This window comes from Ailuropoda melanoleuca, chromosome 6 (assembly GCF_002007445.2).
Source record: "Ailuropoda melanoleuca isolate Jingjing chromosome 6, ASM200744v2, whole genome shotgun sequence".
Lineage (NCBI taxonomy): Eukaryota > Metazoa > Chordata > Mammalia > Carnivora > Ursidae > Ailuropoda > Ailuropoda melanoleuca.
The window spans coordinates 21,289,406-21,311,185 of NC_048223.1; the positions used below are offsets into that span (position 1 = coordinate 21,289,406).

General features: G+C 37.1%; 1 protein-coding gene across 2 annotated transcripts in view; it reads left to right on the forward strand.

The window, feature by feature from the left end:
- KCNH8 (potassium voltage-gated channel subfamily H member 8) overlaps positions 1 to 21,780 on the forward strand; it is a 365,555-nt gene that overhangs the window by 227,963 nt on the left and 115,812 nt on the right. For both annotated transcript variants that reach the window (XM_002924147.4, XM_034662055.1), the window contains exon 6: positions 20,438 to 20,595. In XM_002924147.4, the coding sequence (XP_002924193.1) occupies positions 20,438 to 20,595 (158 nt within the window). The remainder of the gene's footprint in view (positions 1 to 20,437; positions 20,596 to 21,780) is intronic.

Consider the following 21,780-nt stretch of genomic DNA (forward strand, 5'->3'; position numbering starts at 1 on the left):
CTCCTTTGCTTTGATAACTCTTATTCATCCCTCAGGACAGCTCACTTGTGATCTCCTATCTGTCTGTCCAAGCTTCACTTTCTAAATCTTCATCTTCCGACTTAGCTATTCCTTTTTGAGTATAGCTATTCCTCCAGAGCACTCGTCACATAACTTTATAATTTCGTGTTTATTTACCTATATCCCCTACTAAATTACAATTTCTTTGAATGCATTAAAGGAGTATTAGTATTCTTTGTACTCCCAAAATCCAGCCAATACATGTACATATTAGGCGATCCATAAATATTGGCTGAGTAAACAAATGAGAGGCAATAATTATTAGTTCCATTACTTAAATAGAAACAGAACTTAGAAAAGGTAAAAAGACAAAACAAAAACAACTTTTCAAAGTAGACACAGCTACTAAGTGCAAGGACTGAAATTAGAACCCAGTTTTTTTTTTAAAGCCATTTTTTAAAAGCCATTGTTCATGGGTCACCTAGGTGGCTCAGCCAGTTGAGCCTTGGACTGTTGGTTTCAGCTTGGGTCATGATCTCAGGGTCATGAGATTGAGTCTCACATGGGGCTCTGTGCTCTGTAGGGAGTATGCTTGAGGTTCTCTCTCTCCCTCTGCCCCTACCCCCAAACAAATGAATAAATATTTTAAAAAATAAATAAAAGCCAGTATTCATCCCAAAGAATCATGACATAGTATCATATCATCACATTTAACCAAACTAAGATGATAATTTTAAAGAATAAAATACAAAAAGTACACATATTTTAAATTTACTAATGCTGTGCCCATAGCATGATTATTATTGCAGTTTTCATGGAAATCAGTAATTTTGGTGGTATTCCTTTGGAGAACTTCAAAACCATTTTACTTACACTGGATAATCCAAAAAGTATAATAAGAAAGTGTGGAAAAACTTCAAATAATCTGGAATGGCTCAAAAGTCTAGAATACTGAACAAGAAGCAATTCTTCTCATTCATCTTTTTGGGAGACCAATAGTGAACAAAGAGGGAATGTCTGATATTCACAACTCTTAAAAAAATGTGAAGAGCTAATAAGGTCATTCCAGGGATGTAGAGCAAGACAAGGCATGAGAATGTACAACCATAGAAGTAGATGGGAAAGGTGGATGGAATGTTTCTTGCTGTGCATGAGTTGATGACAGAAGTAGAAAAAACTACAGGGAAGTTAACAGCTTAGCAGACAGCAAAGAGACTATTTTTCATAGACTGGAAACAACAGATGCTAGTGGAAGAGAGGCCGATGACGAGGGGAGGTTTCATGTTTGTGGTGCTGAAACATGTTACTTCCGCATAGTGCACTTCAGCATCAGGATCCATCTGGTGGTGTGCATTTGCACATGTGCGTGCACACACACAGACACACATTTTTAAGGTTCCTAATCAGGACATTGGGTGGATTTGTGCACATGTTTTGGGGAGATGAGGAGGGATGGTCAATTTCAGGTCATCTGGATGTCTCTTGAAAGATTTATTAATCCAAGGATGGTTGTAGCAATAAAAAGAGTTTTCCTTTTTACGGGACTTATTTATGCTAAAACCTCATTCATTCTTTACTTGAAATTCAAAGTTCAGTGGTTTTCCTGTGCTAAATCTGTCAAGTTTATAGGGGGTGACCTCAGTGGATCATGCTAATGCCTTGGCTTTGAGCAAGCAACACCAGGAGGCTGAACACCCAGCAGCCGTTGCAGGAAGGGTTTACGTTGAAATGATGCTGACCAATTTTTAGCTGAAGATTGTAAAAGAGAAACTACTACTTAGGAGTGTTGCTATCCTTAAAAGAGGATGGAGAACTAGGTGGGTCCCTTGCTCATAAACACAAGGGGTCACATTTTGATTGGACTGTCAAGACCAGCTACCAAACACTATTTCATGGGAAATGTTAAATTACTAAATTAATGCAAGGATGAGAACAGTGGCCTTAGCTTTGTGTATTAGTTAGGTTCAATAAGCTTTTGTAACAAGAGCTGCAATAATAATTCAGTGGCTTATGAGATGTAGAAAGCTATTTCTCTCTCACTTAATGTTCTTGGGAGTGTATTGAAGGCTGGTAGAGAGAAGACGAGGAAGGTGGTTCTCTTACGTAGTCGTTTAAGAACTGAGAGTGACAGTGGCTTTACCATCTTGAGTGGGTTGCTTCTAAGTTCACTCTCTTCTCCATTCCAAGCAGCAGAAACAGAAAGCAAATAGTGCAGAAAGGCAAATACGCACAATTTTAGGTGCAAAATGTAAAATTTGCATACAATACTTCCACCACAAGAGCCTCACATGTGACAACACTAGTGCAAAGGGGGTGAGAATTGTCTTCCAGATGCTTTTCTGTTACTCTGGATAAAAAGGAATATGAATTTTGGTGAACAGCTATCTTTTGCTGTTCTATTTTGCATGATAGACTACAGTTGCATTACAGGGCTTTTAGACTGAGAGGGAGAGAGAGAGAGAGAGAGAAGGAAAACAAGGTACTATTTTAAATATTAAAGGCAATTTCCTCCATCATTCAGCTTAAAGACAAGATGAGGTTAGGTGTGAGATAGGTCTTATTTCCTTTGCTTCTCCCATACAGTGGGGGATTTTATTGATTTGAAGGTGACTTTAGTATTTCGAAGAAGTTACAACATGACCACTGGATGTGGGTCAGCTGCTTCATCTGCTACTTAAGATGCCACAATCTCTTTTAATGGTGAAGAGAAAGGTGATATAGTGGACTTGATGAGAGATGATGGGTTAGAATGACATACTTTCTGGGTGGCTAAAGCTCTTTTAGGTATAATGTTGACTGTATGTGAATTACTCTTTACTCACTGACTTCCCAACCTAATACCAACATAATATGCAAATCTTCTGCTTGCAAAATAAATAAATATGCTCTTTCTCCACATTCATTTATTAAGAGCTTTGCTCTCACATGTTTTGAAAGCATTTCAAATCTCGTGTATTACAAGACACCAAGCCAGTTTTTCCCAAGTGGTGAGGCGTATAGATAAGCAAATGGAAATAATCCACATGCTCATTAAAAGTATTACCTAAAGGAAAAGAAGAATATTGAACAGTTACAGAGGGTGATATTTGATCAGATCAGCCCCCATCCTGGTCATCTTTATTAAGATAATACAAATGAATCTTTATCAGAGATATATTTTCATAACAGATTGAAAATCCAAACGGACCATACACATAAAAAGTCTGATAACAAGTGAAATATACAGAATGCATGGTCAATAGCAATTTTGAAGCACACTGAGAAACAATTATGTTGGATCTCTCAAATAGCAAAGGAGACATTACTGCTTGTACTTAAAATACGTATTCAGAGTATCATCAGTACTGATGACCATTCAAATGCTAAAGAAGCAAACAGCATTAGCTTGAGTATAGAATTCATCAAAACCACCCCACGTCAAGTAACATACTAGTGACAGCCAAATACCGCATTTGGAGCGCTCACTTGTATGAGTAATGGCTCAGAAAACAACTTCTTGGAATAAAACCCTAGACCTCTAGTTTGTGGCAATGTTCAATCCTGAGTAAACTGAATTTTGTAGCACTTTCTGACTCTAGCCTGACAAAGACAATGTGGTTTTATCCATATTGCTAGAAAAACAGCAGTAAATCTATCTTAGTGTAATAAAAAGTTAATTTGAGGACAAGACCTTTCCTGGGTACATGAGTAGGTGATTTTCTAAAAAAGATTTTATTTATTTGACAGAGAGAGACAGCGAGAGGGGGAACACAAGCAGGGGGAGTGGGAGAGGGAGAAGCAGGCTTCCCGCTGAGCAGGGAGCCCCATGGGGGCTTGATCCAAGATCCCAGAATGCTGGGATAATGATCTGAGCTCAGGTCATGATTCCTGAGCTGAAGGTGGACGCTCAACGACTGAGCCACCCAGGTGCCCCTGAGCAGGTGATTTTTAACAAATAGATGTGTCTTTGTAAACTTTTAGTCATTCGTCTTTACATCAATAACCACTGCCCTATAAATAGAAAATATGTAGAAATAAGTAACTAAAATATATAGAAAATATAAAAAGTAGAAAGACATAGAATTGGTAAGTTTGAGAGTTATGTTTTGCTCTCTGTAGAATATCACTGAGAACACTATATTTTATTTATATAAACAGATACAGAAGCACCAGACATTATATTTTATTTGTATAAAGAGATACAGGAACAGTTTCTTCCCTAGCCTCCAGAAATATCCTAAAATAAGTTTAAAGGATAAAGTTTGTAAGAACTAAAAAAACCCCGCAACTTTTAATGTAAATATAAACAAACAAAAATAACTAGCAACTTTGTTTCTTTTAAGGCTGTAGCTCTAATTGGTAACCCTTTGATACTGCACATTTCCAAAGGGAGATTTAACCTCCTAATGCTCATCTTTCACCCTGACTCTGACAATAGGCGTATCTTGGTATTAACTAGCTCTGGAATTCCCCCTGTCCCCTCTAGTACTGCCTTACCTTGTTGAGTTCTATATGTGGTTATTTGTATTTTATTTCTGCTTGCTTTGTGATTTCCCTTCTTCATTTTGGTGATCCAGCTACCATGATGAATTCTTGGCTCTTAAATGCCTGGTGATATTGACTTGACTTGTCATTAAGCTTCTCTCTCTGCTCAAACAACCCTAAAGGAGAATTAATGAAACATAGATACTGTCTTACTTCCCAATTTTCCTTTTGATTTCAGCGACCTGGATTATCATACAACTAGAGCAAAGAACCACTCTGTGCCCCAACTTTGTCATTATTGCTTGATCCTACTTGCATCTTACTGAAATCAGATAGGTGTGGCTTGACATTATTGATCTTTTTAAGATTTTACTGCTCACAAAGACTAAAAATAGACTAAATTATAGAAACCACAAGTAGAAATGCAATTATGGCATAACACAAATACATGAACAATTTCTACTGATCACACTCATAAAAATAGCTATGAAATCATAATGTGCTAAAGTGAGAATCTATTTTTCTCTTAAGCATGGTTCCAATATTTCAAATACTGAATATTTTATTCCATTTAGGTTTTTTTTTAATGTAACACTTCAGATTTGTGACTAATCAACTTTTTCCTTAAAAGTCAAATATATTAGTCATATTTTAAATGCATTTGAGAATCCTTTGATAGAGCTTAAGCATATCCATTTCTGACTGTACTGAAAAGTTGATATCTGACAGGCCATTAGAACAAAATGTAGAGACCAGAAACAAATCTATGCATATGTGATCACCTGATTTATGACAAAAGCGCCAGTAGAATACTTTACCTTGGGGAGAATAGTAGTGTTTTCTAAAATGGTGCTAGATCAATTGGATATCCACCTGGGAAAACACAAATCTTGGCTCCTGCATCACACCATACACAGAATCACTCACAACAAATGATTGTAGATAAAATGTTAAAGTCAAAAAATAAAACTCCTAGAAGACATCATAGTAGAATATTTTAATGATCTTGGCATAGGCATAAATTACTTAAACAGAACACAGCTCACAATCAGAATATATAGTAATTCTTACAAATCAGTAAAAGAATAAAGGAGGAAAACATATTTCATTAGGCAAAATTCTGAACTGTCATTTCATAGAAGAAGATATCCAACTACGCAATTAGTATATGCTTTATATCATTAGGAAAATGAAAATAATTTCACCACCACCATTCTTAAAATAAGAATTCAAATAAATTAAGAGGCAAATTACCAAGGATTGTGGGAAGATATGGAACAACATGAAATTTCATACACTGTGTGTAGGAATGTAAATTAGTACAGTCTCTGTTAGACTCTTTGCCAGAATCTACTGAAGTAACATATGTAATTATGACCCAGCAATTCTACTTGTAGAATCAACAGGCCTACCTATCACTGTACAAGGGAAGGTATAGTGTGTGTGTGTGTGTGTGTGTGTGTGTATGTGTATTTCTAAGAGTATTAACTGTAATAGCCCAAGTGGAAACAACCCAAATTTTCATCAACAATAAAATTAAGAAGTGAATTTCTGTATAATCATACAATGAAATATTATACAGCAATAAAAAGTGAATGTGATACCAAATTGATGAAATCACATGCAATGTTAATGAAAGGATCCATACACAAGAGTACATACTATTTGATCCATTTATATAAAGTTCCTAATTAAGTAAGCAAAATTAATCTATGGTAATCAGCACAACAGGGATCTTTTGGGACTTAATGACTACACAAGATCTTAAAGAGGTTTCTGATGTTCTGGTCCTAGTTATATCTCTATCCACTGGTGATGACAAAGATGGTCAGCTGTGGGAAAATTAATCACGCTGTCCACTTAAGACCAGTGCATTTTGCAGTATATATGTAATTCTTGAATTACAGCATTTTTTTAGGAGAGGAGTTAAAATGGGGGAGTGGGGAGACTCTAAGCTTGTCCTGTCCCAGGAACAGAGCTAGATAATTATCAAATCATTCTGAACACTCAGGAAATCAATCTGAGGATTGAAAGAACAAAACTGTAAGTCTTTAAGTAGAAAAGTAACCACCTTCTGGAAGGTAGAAGGTGTGGAGAGTTGATTTGGAGGAGATAAGAACTGCAGGTGCTGTGGAGGGACTACCACAAGGTATTGTAAGCAGGGGAGCACAAAATTTTAGAAGTCTACCACCACCTGGGTCATGCCTGGTAAAGGTGATCTAGGTGGGAGAAGAAGGGCAGAGGCCCAGGAGTGGACATCGTGGTCTGAGGATCCCTTGGGTCACAAGAAGAATGGGTGATGCCAACGTTCTGCACTGTTCCTGGGCCTATGATCAGGAATGCCAGGTGAGGGCAGTGAACCTAGGTGCTGGATTTTTGGCTCCACTTTGCCATAAACTATGAAAAGCTGCTTGGTTGGCATCCAGTTTTCCGGGGATGGGCCAGCGAACAGCAAAAGTGAGGCAAGACTCACCAGAGGTTAAGCATACATCCACATAATGTGAGTCCCTAAAATTTGGAGTTTTGAAACCCAGCTGTGCACTTGAGATAAAATACAGGAGTATGGTGCTGCCTGGAAGGCAGTAGGCTTGGATACAAACAGGATGAAGGCAGGGATCTGATGGAAGCTGGGGACACAGAGGGGTGATTGCTCTTTTGTGAGGGCTTTCTGAAGAGTGATGGGCACAAACTCTTAGCTCCGGGGGCAAGAGAGTGGGGCCACACTATTTTGCCCCCTGTCAGAAAGGACCAACCTTGGTGAGCCAAACAGCACCATCAAGTGAAGACTGGAGCTGCTTAAACCAAGCCCTACCCTCCTGTGCCCTGTAAGTGCATCTCCACTAAGACAAGTCTGCCTGAGAATCAGTGCAACAGGACCCTCTCCCAGAAGACCAGCACAAACTCCTTGCTGGCACCAAGTCTACGTCATAGAGAGCTACAAATCTTCAGCTCTAGGGGGAACAGGATCTAGCTTCCTTTTTTCTTTTTTTTTTTTTTTAAGATTTTATGTATTTATTAGAGAGCGAGAGCACAAGTAGGGGGAGCAGCGGAGGGAGAGGGAGAAGCAGGCTCTCTGCTGAGCAGGAAGCCTGATGCAGGGCTCTTATCCCAGGACCCTGGGATCACAACCTGAGGCAAAGGCAGATGCTTAAGCAACTGAGCCACGAAGATGCCCCTATTTTTATTTTTAATTCCTTTTATTTTTATTTATTTATTTTTATTTATATGTATTATATATATATTTTTAATACACATATTTTTATTTTATTTTTATTTTTGGGGCCTAGCTTCTTTTAACAAACAGACCAAAACACATCTAAGAACTAGCTTTTCTTTCCCCCTACCTCTGGAAAAAATGACAAGACAAAGGAATTCACCCCAAAAGAAAGAACAGAAGGTAGAAATAACTGCCAGGGTTTTAATAAATATGGACGTAAGTAAAATGTCTGAACTAGAATTTAAGACAATTATAAGGATACTAGCTGGGCTTGAAAAAGCATAGAAGATAATGGAGAATCTCTTACTTCAGAGATAACAGAATTAAAATCCAGTGAGGCTAAAAGTAAAACTGCTATAACCGAGATACAACCCCAAACGGATACCGTAACAGTGAGGACGGATGAAGCAGAAGAATGAGTCAGTGACGGAGAATATAAAATTATGGAGAATAAGGAAGCTGAAAAGAAGCAGGAATGAAAGGTACTGGATTATGAACGTAGACTTAGGGAACTCAGCAACTTATTAAAATGTAATAACATTAATGTCACAGGAATCCCAGAAGATGAAGAGAGAGAAAAAGGGGCAGAAGGTTTATTTGAGCAAATTGTAGCTGAAATTTTCCCTAATCTGGGGAAGAACGCAGACATCAAAATCCAATAAGCACAGAGAACTATTAAATTCAACAAAAGCCAAACATTGCCAAGGCACATCATAGTCAAATTCACAAAATACAGAGACAAGGAAAGACCCCTGAAAGGAGCAAGGGAAAAAAAGTCCTTAACCTACAAGGGAAGACAGATCAGGTTTGCGGCAGATCTGTCCACAGAATCTCGGCAGACAAGAAGTGATGGCAGGGTATATTCAGTGTGCTGAATGGGAAAAATATGCAGCCAAGAATACTCTATCCCACAAGGCTGTCATTCAGAATAGAAGGAGAAATAAGAGTTTCCCAGGTAAACAAACACTGAAAGAGTTCATGACCACTAAACCAGGCCTTCGAGAAATATTAAGGGGGGACTTTCTCAGTGGGGGGTGGGGGAGAGAAAGACCAAATGCATCAAAGACTAAAAAGGAACAGAGAACATCACCAGAAACTCCAACTTTATAGATAACACAATGGCACTGAATTCATGTCTTTCAATAATCACTCTGAATGTAAATGGACTAAATGCTCCAATCAAAAGACACAGGGTATCAGAATGGATTAAAAAACAAGACCCATCTATATGCTACCTACAAGGGACTTATTTTAGACCTAAAGACACCTCCAAATTGAAAGTGAGAGGATGGAGAACCATCTATTATGCTAATCGACATCAAAAGAAAGCTGAGGTGGCAATCCTTATATCAGACAAACTAGATTTTAAAACAAAGACTGTAATAAGAGTTGAAGAAGGGCATTATGTTACAATTAAGGGGTCTATCCATCAAGAAGATCTATCAATTATAAATATTTATACCCCCAACTTGGGAGTACCCAAATATGTAAATCAGTTAATAATAAATTTAAGGAAACTCATTAATAATAATGCAATAATAAGAGGGGACTTTAACACCCCACTTATGGCAATGGACAGATCACTGAAGCTGAAAATCATCAAGGAAACAATGGCTTTGAATGACACACTGGCCAGATTAACTTAACAGATACATTCAGAACATTTCATCCTAAAGCAGCAGAATACACATTCTTTTCAAGGGCACATGGAACATTCTCCAGAATAGATCACATACTGGGTCACAATCAGCCCTCTCCAAGTACAAAAAGATTAATATCATACCATGCATATTTTCCAAACACAATACTATGAAACCTGAAGTTAACCACAAGAAAAAAATTGGAAAGACCAAAAATACACGAAGATTAAAGAACATCCTACTAAAGAATAAATGGGTTAACCATTAAAGAAGAAATAAAAAAAAGTACATGGAAGCAAGTGAAAATGAAAACATGACAGTCCAAAACTTTTGGGATGCAGCAAAGGCAGTCCTAAGAAGGAAGTATATTGCAAAACAGGCCTACTTCAAAAGTTAAGAAAAGTCTCAAATACACAACCTAACCTTAGCCTAAAGGAGCTAAAAAAGGAACAGCAAATAAAGCCTATAGCCAGTAGAAGGGAAATAATACAGGCTAGAGAAAAATAAATGATATAGAAAAAAAAAAACAAAAAACCAAAGTCAGTAGAACAGATCAATGAACTCAGGAGCTGGGTCTTTGAATAATTTGTAAAATTGATAAACTCCTAGCCAGACTTATCAAAAAGAAAAGAGAAAGGTCCCAAATAAATAAAATCACAAATGAAAGAAGAGAGATCACACCAACACCACAGAAATACAAATAATCATATGAGAATGTTATGAAAAATTATATGTCAACAAACTGGGCATCTGGAGGAAATGGACAAATTCCTAGAAACATACAAATTGCCAAAACTGAAACAAAAAGAAATAGAAAATTTGAAGAGACCTATAACCAGCAAAGAAATTGAATCAGTAATCAAAAATCTTCCAACAAACAAAAGTCCAGGTCTGGATGGCTTGCAAGAGGAATTCCCTCAGACATTTAAGGAAGAGTTAATACCTATCCTTTTCAAGTTGTTTCAAAAATAGAAATGGAAAGAAAACTTCCAAACTCCTATGAGGTCAGGATTACCTTGATTCCAAAACCAGACAAAGAACCCACTAAAAAGAATTACAAGCTAAAATCCCTGATGAACATGTGTGCAAATATTCTGAACAAGATTCTAACAAATCAAATCCAACAGTACATTAAAAAGAATTATTCACCATGATCAAGTGAGATTTATTCCTGGGCTGCAGGGGTGGCTCAATATTTGCAAATCAATCAACATGATACACCACATTAATAAAAGAAAGGATAAGAACCATGTGATCCTCTCAAAAGATACAGAAAAAGCATTTGAAAAAATACAGCATTGATTTTAGATAAAAATATACCTCAGCATCATAAAGGCCATACAGAAAAGACCCACAGCTAATATCATCCTCAATGGGGAAAACTGAGAGCTTTTCCTCTATGCTCAGGCACAAGACAGGGATGTCCACTCTCACCATTACTATTTAATATAGTGCTGGAAGTCTAAGCCTCAGTCATCAGACAAGAAAAAAGAAAAGGTATCCAAATCAGCAAGGAAAAAGTCAAACTTTCATTCTTTGCAGAAGATATAATACTCTATGTAGAAAACCCAAAAGACTCCATGAAAAAATTGCTCAAACTGATACATGAATTCAGCAAAGTCGCAGGATATAAAATCAATGTATAGACATCTGTTGCATTTCTATACACCAGTAATGAAGTAGCAGAAAAACAAATGGAGGAATCAACCCCATTTACAATTGCAACAAAAACCATGAGACACCTAGGGAAAAACCTAACCAAAGAGGTAAAAGATCTGTACTCTGAAAACTATAGAACACTTATGAAAGAAATTTAAGAGGACACAACAAAATAGAAAAACATTTCCATGCTCATGGATTGGAAGAAGAAACATTGTTAAAATGTCTATACTATCCCAAGCAATGTACACATTTCATACAATCCCCATCAAAATACCACCAGCATTTTTCACAGAGCTAAAACAAACTATCCTAAAACTTGTATAGAGCCACAAAAGACCCCAAGTAGCCAAAGCAATCCTGAAAAAGAAAAGCAAAGAGGGAGGCATCACGAATCTGGATTTCAAGTTACATTACAAAGCTGTAGTCATCAAGACAGTATGGTACTGGCATAAAAACAGACACAGAGATCAATGGAACAGAATAGAAAACCCAGGAATGGACCCATAGCTATGTGGTCAATTAATCATCAAAAAAGCAGGAAAGAATCCCCAGTGGAAAGAAGTGTCTTCAACAAATGGTATTGGGAGAACTGGACAGTGACAAGCAGAAAAATGAAACTGGGCCACTTTATTACAACATGCACAAAAATAAACTCAAAATGAATGAAAGACCTACATGTGAGACAGGAAACCATCAAAATCCTAGAGGAGAACACAGGCACCAACCTCGGAATGGGAGATGACATACTGCAAACGACATATCTGATAAAGGGTTAGTATCCAAAATGTATAAAGAACTTACCAAACACAAATCCAAAAAACGAATAATCCAGTTAAGAAATGGGCAGAAGACATGAACAGATATTTTCCCAAAGAAGACACCCAGATCACTAACAGACACGAAAAGATGCTCAACATCACTCATCATCAGGGAAATACAAATCAAAACCCCAATGAGATACCACCTCACACCTATCAGAACAGTTAAAATTAACAGCACAAGGAACAACAGGTGTTGGCAAGGATGCAGAGAAAGGAGAACCCTTTTGAACTGTTGATGGGAATGCAAATTAGTGCTGCCAATCTGGAGAACAGCATGGAAGTTCCTCAAAAAGTTAGAAATAGAACTACTGTACAATTCAGCAATGGCACTACTAGGTATTTACCCAAAGGATACAAAAATACAGATTCAAAGGGGTACATTCACCCTGATATTTATAGCAGCATTATCAACGATAACCAAACTATGGAAAGAACCCAACTATCCATCAAATGATGAATGGATAAAGAAGATGTAGTATATATACACGATGGAATATTACTCAGCTATCAAAAAGAATGAAATCTTGCCATTTGCCATGACATGGATAGAGCTAGAGTGTATTATGCTAAGTGAAATAAGTCAGAGAAGGATAAAAACCATATGATCTTATTTATATGTGGAATTTAACAAACAAAACATGAACATATGGGTCAGGCTGGAGGACAGAGGAAAAAAATGTAAGAAACTCTTAAAGATAGAGAACAAACAGGATTGATGGGGGATGAGCTAGATGTGTGATGGGTATTAAAGAGGACAGTTGTTCTGATGAGCACTGGGTGTTATATGTCAGTGAGGAATCACTGAATACGTATGTGTCAGGATGGGCTGTGGTAACAAGTAACCTCAAAATCTCAGTGGGATATAGCACAAACGTTTATGTCTCCCTCATGTTTTGTGTCCATTGTGGATCAGCTGTGAGTTCTGCCCACAGTAGTCAGTCAGTCAGTCATGCTGACAGAGACTCCATCTTGCACATGTTCCCATGATCATCAAGGCAGGGAGAAGAAAAATTTGAGGAATTGCACACTAGCTCTCAAAATTTTGCCCGGAGTGTTTCAGGCTACTTCTGCTTTCATAATTTTAGCCAAAGTGAGACATGCAATCTCTTCGGGTGGTGGGGAAATATAATAATAAAATATAATCCTATCAGGAGGTAGAGAGACAGGAATATTTGGTAAACAGCAATAAAAACTGCCATACATACTAAGGGTACTATTTTCCTCAAATATGAAAATGATCATGAAAGTCCTAATTAAAATGTAATAACTATAAAAGACCTTATTTAATCTAAAATTTTTCTCTCTATGGGGCGCCTGGGCAGCGCAGTTGTTAAGCGTCTGCCTTTGGCTCAGGGCGTGATCCCTGCAATCTGGGATCGAGCCCCACATCAGACTTCTCCTCTAGGAGCCTGCTTCTTCCTCTCCCACTCCCCCTGCTTGTGTTCCCTCTCTCGCTGGCTCTCTCTCTTTGTCAAATAAATAAATAAATAAAATCTTAAAAAAAATAAAAAAATAAAAAAAATAAATAAAATTTTTCTCTCTAATGAGGATAGAGGTGTTGGATTTCACTTTGGGGCAAACATTAATCGTATCAATACATTTTATATCTGTCTCAGTTTTCATCAATTGTAAGTTTTATTACTTGGATAAATAATATTTGCTTCATATGAAATTAATAGACTTGAGCATTTAGGGTTTTTAAAAAATTTCATGAGTGGATATTTATAGATACGACAGTCCTTATATTTTCTATTGTACTTATTGGAAAGTTTACCACCTGGTAAGTGTAACTACAGACAGAATAAGTATGCCAAAGGGGTTTCTATAATTAAGTGGCATATGCATGAATCAGGCCTTTCAGTAGGTTTATGTTTCATCATTAAATTATTTTTATTAAAAATGACCTGGTAATTCCAAAGTTCAGTATCTAATTTAGAGTTACATATCACTGAAACAAAGTACAATAATTTTTAGGGAGCCAAAATTGGTAGGTTTTACACATACCAATGTGCATGTTAAGCAGAAGCCTTTTTTACATGGAAAACTTATACAATAAAATGAAAGCAATGTACAAAGCCAATATAATAAAATAATTAGTTTATAAACAGTAGGTGGGGGGTTTAATACAGATACATTGGGAGTGTGTGCTGTCTCTCTTGACTTGCCAGCATATTCACAGATGGGACTTACTTATGCACCAAAAGTATCATCTGACATCAGATAATAAAATCAGAGTCTGTGGCTACCAGACAAGGCATCCTTTTTTTCATGCCTTGTCCATCTTTAAGTGCCAAGGGCCCTGCGTGGGGCAAAGAGCACAACAGGTCATCCATAGGGTTATTTTTATAGAGCTTAAGGATGTTGCAAAGCTGAAAGGGATAGCTACACTTTAACCCTTTCAATAAGCAATAGGAGCAGTCATTTGGGAGAAGTCTGTATGAAAAATGTGTGGAGATTTAAGTTGGCAAAAGTTTACTTCAAGTTACAGTGACTTTTGGGTCCATTCCCTTCTACGTGGGTCCATGTGATGTTGATATTGAGGGTCAAAACCAATGTAGGGGTCCACCATGATAATGCAGGCCACATTGGTACAAAAGAGAAGTCAGTACCAGCATCAAACACCCCTTGATGTACCTGCCTGCCTTCTTCAAGCAATTGCTCTCAAATGGTATTCTCAGAGTCTGCTGCCTTTTCTTTATCAGAGATCTCTCATTTAAAGTAAGCAAGAGGAATAAATGCTGACAAGATGAGCAAGGATGGAGTGGTATGAAAATCTCATGCACTAACATGGACCATCAATTACATTCTTAGGATTGTTAGTCCCTCAAACTTCTTCATTAATTAGCTCTCGGTTATTTATCTTCCCATACCTTCTAGCTCAATTTGCTGTGACATCACACTGTGTTCAGAATGCCTCACAAGCAATGAAGAAAGACAGGATATCTTTAGAATATGAGTCGGCAGCTGGTTTAGCTAAATATCCTTCCACCCACGCTGTACTACATTGATTAATTTTTAAAGAAATGGCTAAAATGAAGATATTAATTATTTGTATGTGGTGCCTATGCTTGCCTGCACACCATTATATTTTAATTTACTTTTTAACAAGTAAGCCAATATGATTTTTAAATTATTTCCCATCTGGCTTACATACTAATAAAGAAAAAAATCTATTAATTTTTGTACCATATCGAATTCACCCTTTTTTTCTTTTACTTTCTAATTATATAGTTCTTGAAGAGATCGAACTAGAAAAAATGGATTTAACCTTCCTGATTTTTGGTCCACATACATAGCTGTTTAGTATGGGAGTGAAATGAAATACTTATTTTTGGAGGTCTTAACTATGAAAACAACATGTACAGAGTTATCTTTCTATTATTTGTCTTTATTTTAATCATGCTTATGTAAAACTGAAATACAGCAAGGCAAATTGATTATCTGGAAAATAACTAAGTGCCATATGAATCGTCAAAGAATTTAGTTGTATTTTGCCTCATTTTGGTCATGTATATTATGACGAATTTTTTGGAAATTCTATAAACCACATAGAGGACGTCTGATGATTCTCTTTTGTCCTGCTTATTTAATCATCACACATGATACCAGCACCATGTGTTACAAGAGATTATTTATGTACATACAAACACATGAGACAATGAAGTTTTGAGGCAGTAAATTCTTATAAATTAATTTGTTATGGCTTTTAGAATACTTTTCCTGGTTCGAACTGCGTGTGTGTGTGTATTTATGGACAATTGTGCATGTTGATGATAAACAGAATTAATGAGAAAAATTACATAGAGAATTTTGGATAATAGTGAGTATGTTTTCATGTATTTTTCAACATACGTCAAAAAACATTATACTTACGCATTCAGGATGTCTCAGAATAGAAACCATACTGTTGCCTTTCAGGTAGGTGTGGACTGTCTGGAGGAGACCACAGTCTTACTGTAATGTTAGAATGAGTCACTGATTTAGTTGCCAAAGATGCAAAACCTTTAAAGGGAGTGAGGCAAGCACTGGGGGAGCGCCGCCGCAGCCAATGTTTGTCAAGTTCCACTTCTCTGCGGGGATTCTTTTATGAGGGACACCAGATCTGGAAGGAAGGCTCTTTTCTTCCTCATCACAATCTTATTTTATTCTGTGCTTCCCTCATTCTTAGAGAACTTGTGTAGCCATCTCTGCCCTCCCATTTAAGGCTATATTTACAAGCATTGAGTTCTCTTGGTTCTCAAACACAGATACCACATTCTTATCAGTGGGGAGAAGACTGTTCTTTGTTGTCCCCAGACAGAATCAAAGGCCGTTCATTCCCTTACATTCAATTCTGTGGCTCCTATGTCACTTCTATGACTTTTTTTGACCTGGGTGGTGCTGATGCTATGTTTGATTCAAGGTCTAGGAACAGAGATGCATTTCCCTGGACCAGCCTATTGTTATCCCCTCTAAAATATATTGGGAAGTGTGGTCATCTTGAAGATAATGGAAAGAAAATGGGATCAAGTGTTAATAGATGTCCTGTCCTCTGTTGCTTACTCTCTTCATGGCTTTAAACAAGGTCTTTTCTTTTTAAATCCCCTGAGTCATTGGTAAAATAGTACGCCTGAGAGAGTTGATATTGTCATACAAACTCATGAACGTGAGAAAGTTTTTGTAAATCACAATACACCAGAATTATGTCTATTTTTATGCATATGACAAAAGTAGGTTTCTTAGAAATGAGCTTTCCAAAAATAATACTAATCATGGAATAAACCTACAGTTTTGCACAACAATAGGACCATCGTCCTGGAAATCTTAGAGTGTAATATATATTTAGTTTTGTCTCCCTGAAAATAAATCCAAAGTATTCATGTATTTCAAACATAGATTTGTATCCTTAGATTTAAAAAAATCACTTTTATATTCTTTAACTGTTATCAGTATTTGTGTATAAAAGTCTTATAATTACTTCTTTTTAAAACCTAAAATTAGCATATCTTCTGTTCACCCAATTAACTCAAATGAGTAACAAATTATTTTATAAAAGCATTCTAAACTGATATTCTGTAATGACTCATCCAAGAAAATGTCTTTTCTATTCAGAAGTCTGCACCTCTTTTATTTTTTAGTCAAACACATAATTTACTACACAGCTTTAAAAATGTTTGCTGCATCAATCAATGAAAGGCCAATCATTTTATTCATTCCTCCATTCATGGGAGTCCCCCAGGAATGCGGATGGTGGCAGGGGATTTTCTGTGAAATTTCTGGTAGAACCATGGTCAGTTAATAAATATGCAAGGAATTTGTCCCTCCAATGTTTTTTTTTTCCTTTTTTCAAAATTCTACTTAGTTAATGTATTATGTAATATTGGTTTCAGGGGTAGAATTTAGTGATTCTGCCCCTCCAATCTTGTAATGAACTTGCAGACTTATGGAATCGGATTCTGTCCTTCCAAACTTATAGTGAATTTGCCTGTGTTATGGAAACCTCAGATCACTGGAAGGGCTTGGTAAACAACTCTGGATTTCTCACTCATGTGCTGAAAACCTAAATGCCTACTCTGAGCTTTCTTTTGGAAAGCAGGAAGTTGAAATCCCTGCTTTATTTCAACAGCTGGTGGCCTGACGTGTTAAACTGGCTTGCTAATAAAGAAATACATGAGCCCAGAGAGTTAAGAGAAAGAGTGAGAAGTTCACATGCCACTTTAACAGCCTGTTGGCATTCTATTGTGTTCTGTCCCTTCTTGATGGCCATGCTTCAATGATGTGTTCCCCTTTGCCATGGTAGCACTTTTACTCTGCAGTAGAAATCACCTTGGGATTGTTTTCATCTTTTGTGAATGGTTTAGCCACTGCTTCTTCCTTTCAGTTCTCAATATTAGCAATAGAACTATTTCAATATTTTTGTTTTTTGCAAAAATGTGACTTTTAATAATGGCATTTGAAAATGTTGGATCATTCACAGTAGACTAGAAAAGTTATCTTTTTCTTTTTAAGTCACCTAGAACTTGCTTCCAGACTTGGGAGGTTACTGGCCTCTGTGAGGTACCAAAACCACAGCACTGAATTGGAAATGAGGAGACTTGGATTTGGGTCTTGCTCTTCGCGAACTAGCTGAGGAGTTTAATCCTATGCTTCAGTTTCATCCCTTGTGTGACCCTGGACAAGTCATTTCAGTTCCTTTGTGCCTCAGTTTCCTCACCTGTAAAAGAAGATAATAAAAGCATCTACCTTTTAGCATTATTGCAAGGAGTCCATGAGATTATAAAGGGCCCAGAACAGTACCAGGCTCATGCTAACAGCATGTGTGGTATCTATAATAATGTAATAGTAATCTGTCTTGTCATAGTTCCTGTATTATCTTTCCTCACAGGCTATGATGAGAACCAAATGACAGAATACATGTTGTATTCATTTTTGTAGTGCCTCACATCCAATTGTCACTTGGCAGCTTAAAACAACAGTTATCGATTATCTCATTTTCTATAGGTCAAAAGCCTAAGTCTGGCCTAGCATGATGCTCTGCTCAGAGCCTCATAAGACTGAAATCCGGGTACCAAGTAAGGTGCGTTTCTTTCTGGAACCTGAGATCCTCTTGCAAACTTATGTGGCTGTTGGAAGAATTCATTTCTTTAGGATGGAAGTCCCCATTTCTTGCTAGATGCCAGCAAAGGGCCACTCTCAACAACTGGAGACTGCCTGCCCCTCCCTACCACGTGGCCCTTTCCACATTGTGGCCGTTGCTTTCTTTTGTGGCCAGGAAGAATGTGTCTCATTGGCTTCCAATCCCTTGCCTCCAGCTGAAGAAAACTTGCTTGTACAGGGCTTACCTGATCAAGTCAGGCCACCCAGGTGAATCTACCATTAGCCATATCCTACAACACAATCATGGCATGATATCTTAACATGCTCACAGGTTCCACCCTCACTTAAGGGGAGGAAATCATATGAGAATGAGGGTCATCTTTGAATTCTGCCTACCACAAATGTGAACATGAAGTGAAAAGTTAAAATGATATACCAGCTGCACATTATCATATGTCCTATAACTGCCGTCATCATTGTGATCATGATATCAAATTTTTATCCTCATACAACCCTATTCTACTTATTTTCAAAGGTTTAAATTAACTGTAAAAAGTAGTCCAATTCATTCAATAACCATGCAACTCAGAGCTTTTCATTTGCTTCATAACTCCCTCAATTCCTATTCTCTTTGACTGGCATATTTACTTCCCACATTCCCTCCCTTGATCATTGAGTCAATGACTCACGGCACTCCCAAGAACAAAGTTCCGTGGAGAAGTATGTTCTATTGAGTTCACTAGTCCACAAAATCTCAACCATTATCTCCCTTACATGTATGCAGCAATCCTGAAATTCCCTATGGCCTGGTTGTGCTCAACTCTAAGACAAACTAAAGAAAAGGTGATCTTTTCCAGTGCTTTAATGATATTTAACCCAGGGACTAGTATAACAGACTCCAAGATGTTTATTCATAGACAGCAGGAGTGAGCCTAAGATAATCCTGTGTCTGGCTGTCATTTCACCCGTGCTCATGAGGGCCTCATATATTGTAAAAAGCTCAATCAAGAATAAAATAGAATATAAATTAAAAGTAAATATAAAGTAGAATATAAATAAAAATATAATAAAAGAATGATGTAGGGAAAGGTTTAAAATGATTACATCATCCATGAAAATGGAATGGGGAAACTTAACCTAGAAATCCAAACAAGAATCTTCCAGTATTTTGTTAATATAAGTACCTTTAGGGCAGAGACGATTTCTATGCCCACACAGAGATTAGTAAAACTTTGTTAATGAAATAAAGAATAATTTTATTTAAAAAAAGAATACTGACTAGAAATTATATCTGTGTTCAAAATCATCTTTGCCACTGTTGACATTTTGATCATGGATGTGTTACTTTTTTCCTCATTAAGACTTTGTTTTTGCCTCTTTAACTTGGAGGTAATACTGTCTACTTAAGACCATGTCCTGTGGAGTAAGTGAAATGACCTATGCTAAGTTCTTAGAACAATGCCCAGTACGGAGGGAACATTTAGTAACTGATGACGATTGTTATTGTTTTTATTCATTTTCATTATGCTAACGTGTGGCCCAATGTCTGGAATGTATTAAGTGCTCAGAAAATATTACTTTCTGGGGCGCCTGGGTGGCACAGCGGTTAAGCGTCTGCCTTCGGCTCAGGGCGTGATCCCGGCGTTATGGGATCGAGCCCCACATCAGGCTCCTCTGCTATGAGCCTGCTTCTTCCTCTCCCACTCCCCCTGCTTGTGTTCCCTCTCTCGCTGGCTGTCTCTATCTCTGTCGAATAAATAAATAAAATCTTTAAAAAAAAAAAAAAAGAAAAAGAAAATATTACTTTCTTTACCCTTCTTCAATACCTGTTTGTTAATTGAACTGGATCTGTCGAGGAGAGTATTTCAGGTATTTTCAGTCTGAAATACATTAGGAGGTTACCATTTGTCTGATTTTATTTCATTTTATACAATTTTCTCCCTCCCCCTCCTCCCTTCCTGCATGCCTGCCTACCTCTATCCTTCCCTCTTTCCTTGTCTTTCCTCTTTTTTCTTCTCTCTGTTCCTTCCTTCTCTTTCTCTTTTTTTCTCAAGCAGATATTATTTTAAATTTCCGAACAACCTATGTCAGCAAGTCTGGCCAAGTTATCTTTGAAGCAAGATCAATTTGCATCCACTATGTCACAACCTGGTTCATCATTGATTTAATCGCTGCCCTGCCTTTTGATCTCCTGTATGCTTTCAACGTCACAGTGGTGAGTAAAGTGCTCCCTTCCACATGACCCTGAAGGTTATTTTTAACCCTGTGTTTATTTTCCACATGTTCAGGTTTTAAGTATTTGTGACAATTTGTGCATGCAGGACTTCATGCCCTCCTGAATAAAGATGCCAGAGTGGCCAGTGGTACGCAGGCCACAGATTGTCCACTTGAGGAAGTTACTTCCTTTTGAAATTTACCTTTCCTCTTTGAGTTATTTAAATATCTAGACCAGGATATACCAAAAGCCTGAGTTTATCATCAGTACTGACTCAGAACAAATCCTTTGGTAAGGAAACCATCTGCAGGAATATAAGCATTACCTTATTTTACTGAAGCAGATATTTGCTTCCGAAGTTCAGGGGAGAGTTTAAGATTTCTTCCAGTTTTATGGCTTTTACATTCTACCTCTTGAGTATTTCATTATTCACCGGCAAAACAGATTAAAGACCGATCGAGATACAGAAGAATACAGAAATTAAAATAAAAGTATCCAACCACTTCTTAGAAGTCCTTGTAAAAACGTTGGGTGGGGCAGAAACCTAAATAACACAATGACTATGAACTAGAGAGCTCTGTTGGATTTTTAATTTTTCTCTAGGGTTGTAACTTCTTCTCTTTCTTCGTGGAAAGCCTTTATAAAACCTCATGCCTCCTCACAGGAAAGCAAGTATGTACACTTAAGGTAGTAGCTATTTTTACTACTGAACAATTGTTCTTAAAAACATTAAGTGTTCCCTTATACACAGAGAGACTTTTAGGGAGGTATAATAGCATTTGGGGGCCAGTAATGCAATTTGCTGCTAGAGTAACCAATTTTAGCAGGCAAAAATTTACTAAACATTAGTTCAAATTAAACTTATTTCTTACTCAGTCGACAACCCCTTGAAATTCAACATCAGGAATTTAAAAGCATAGTTTTCAATAATAAGGTGATCAGTATTTTTCAAATACAGTCTTTATTGACTTCAGAATGAAGATTGAACTGTAATCCTGCCTATTTAGTACAGATTTCTGCATTTAATTACCTAATAGTATTTTTCTTTTCTCTTTCTTTCTTTCTTTCTTTCTTTCTTTCTTTCTTTCTTTCTTTCTTTTTATGGAAAATTGAGGGTGTCAACATCTTTAAGAGGTTTATAAGTCAACTGAAAGGAAACCTCTGGGGGAAAATTTAGTATATAAT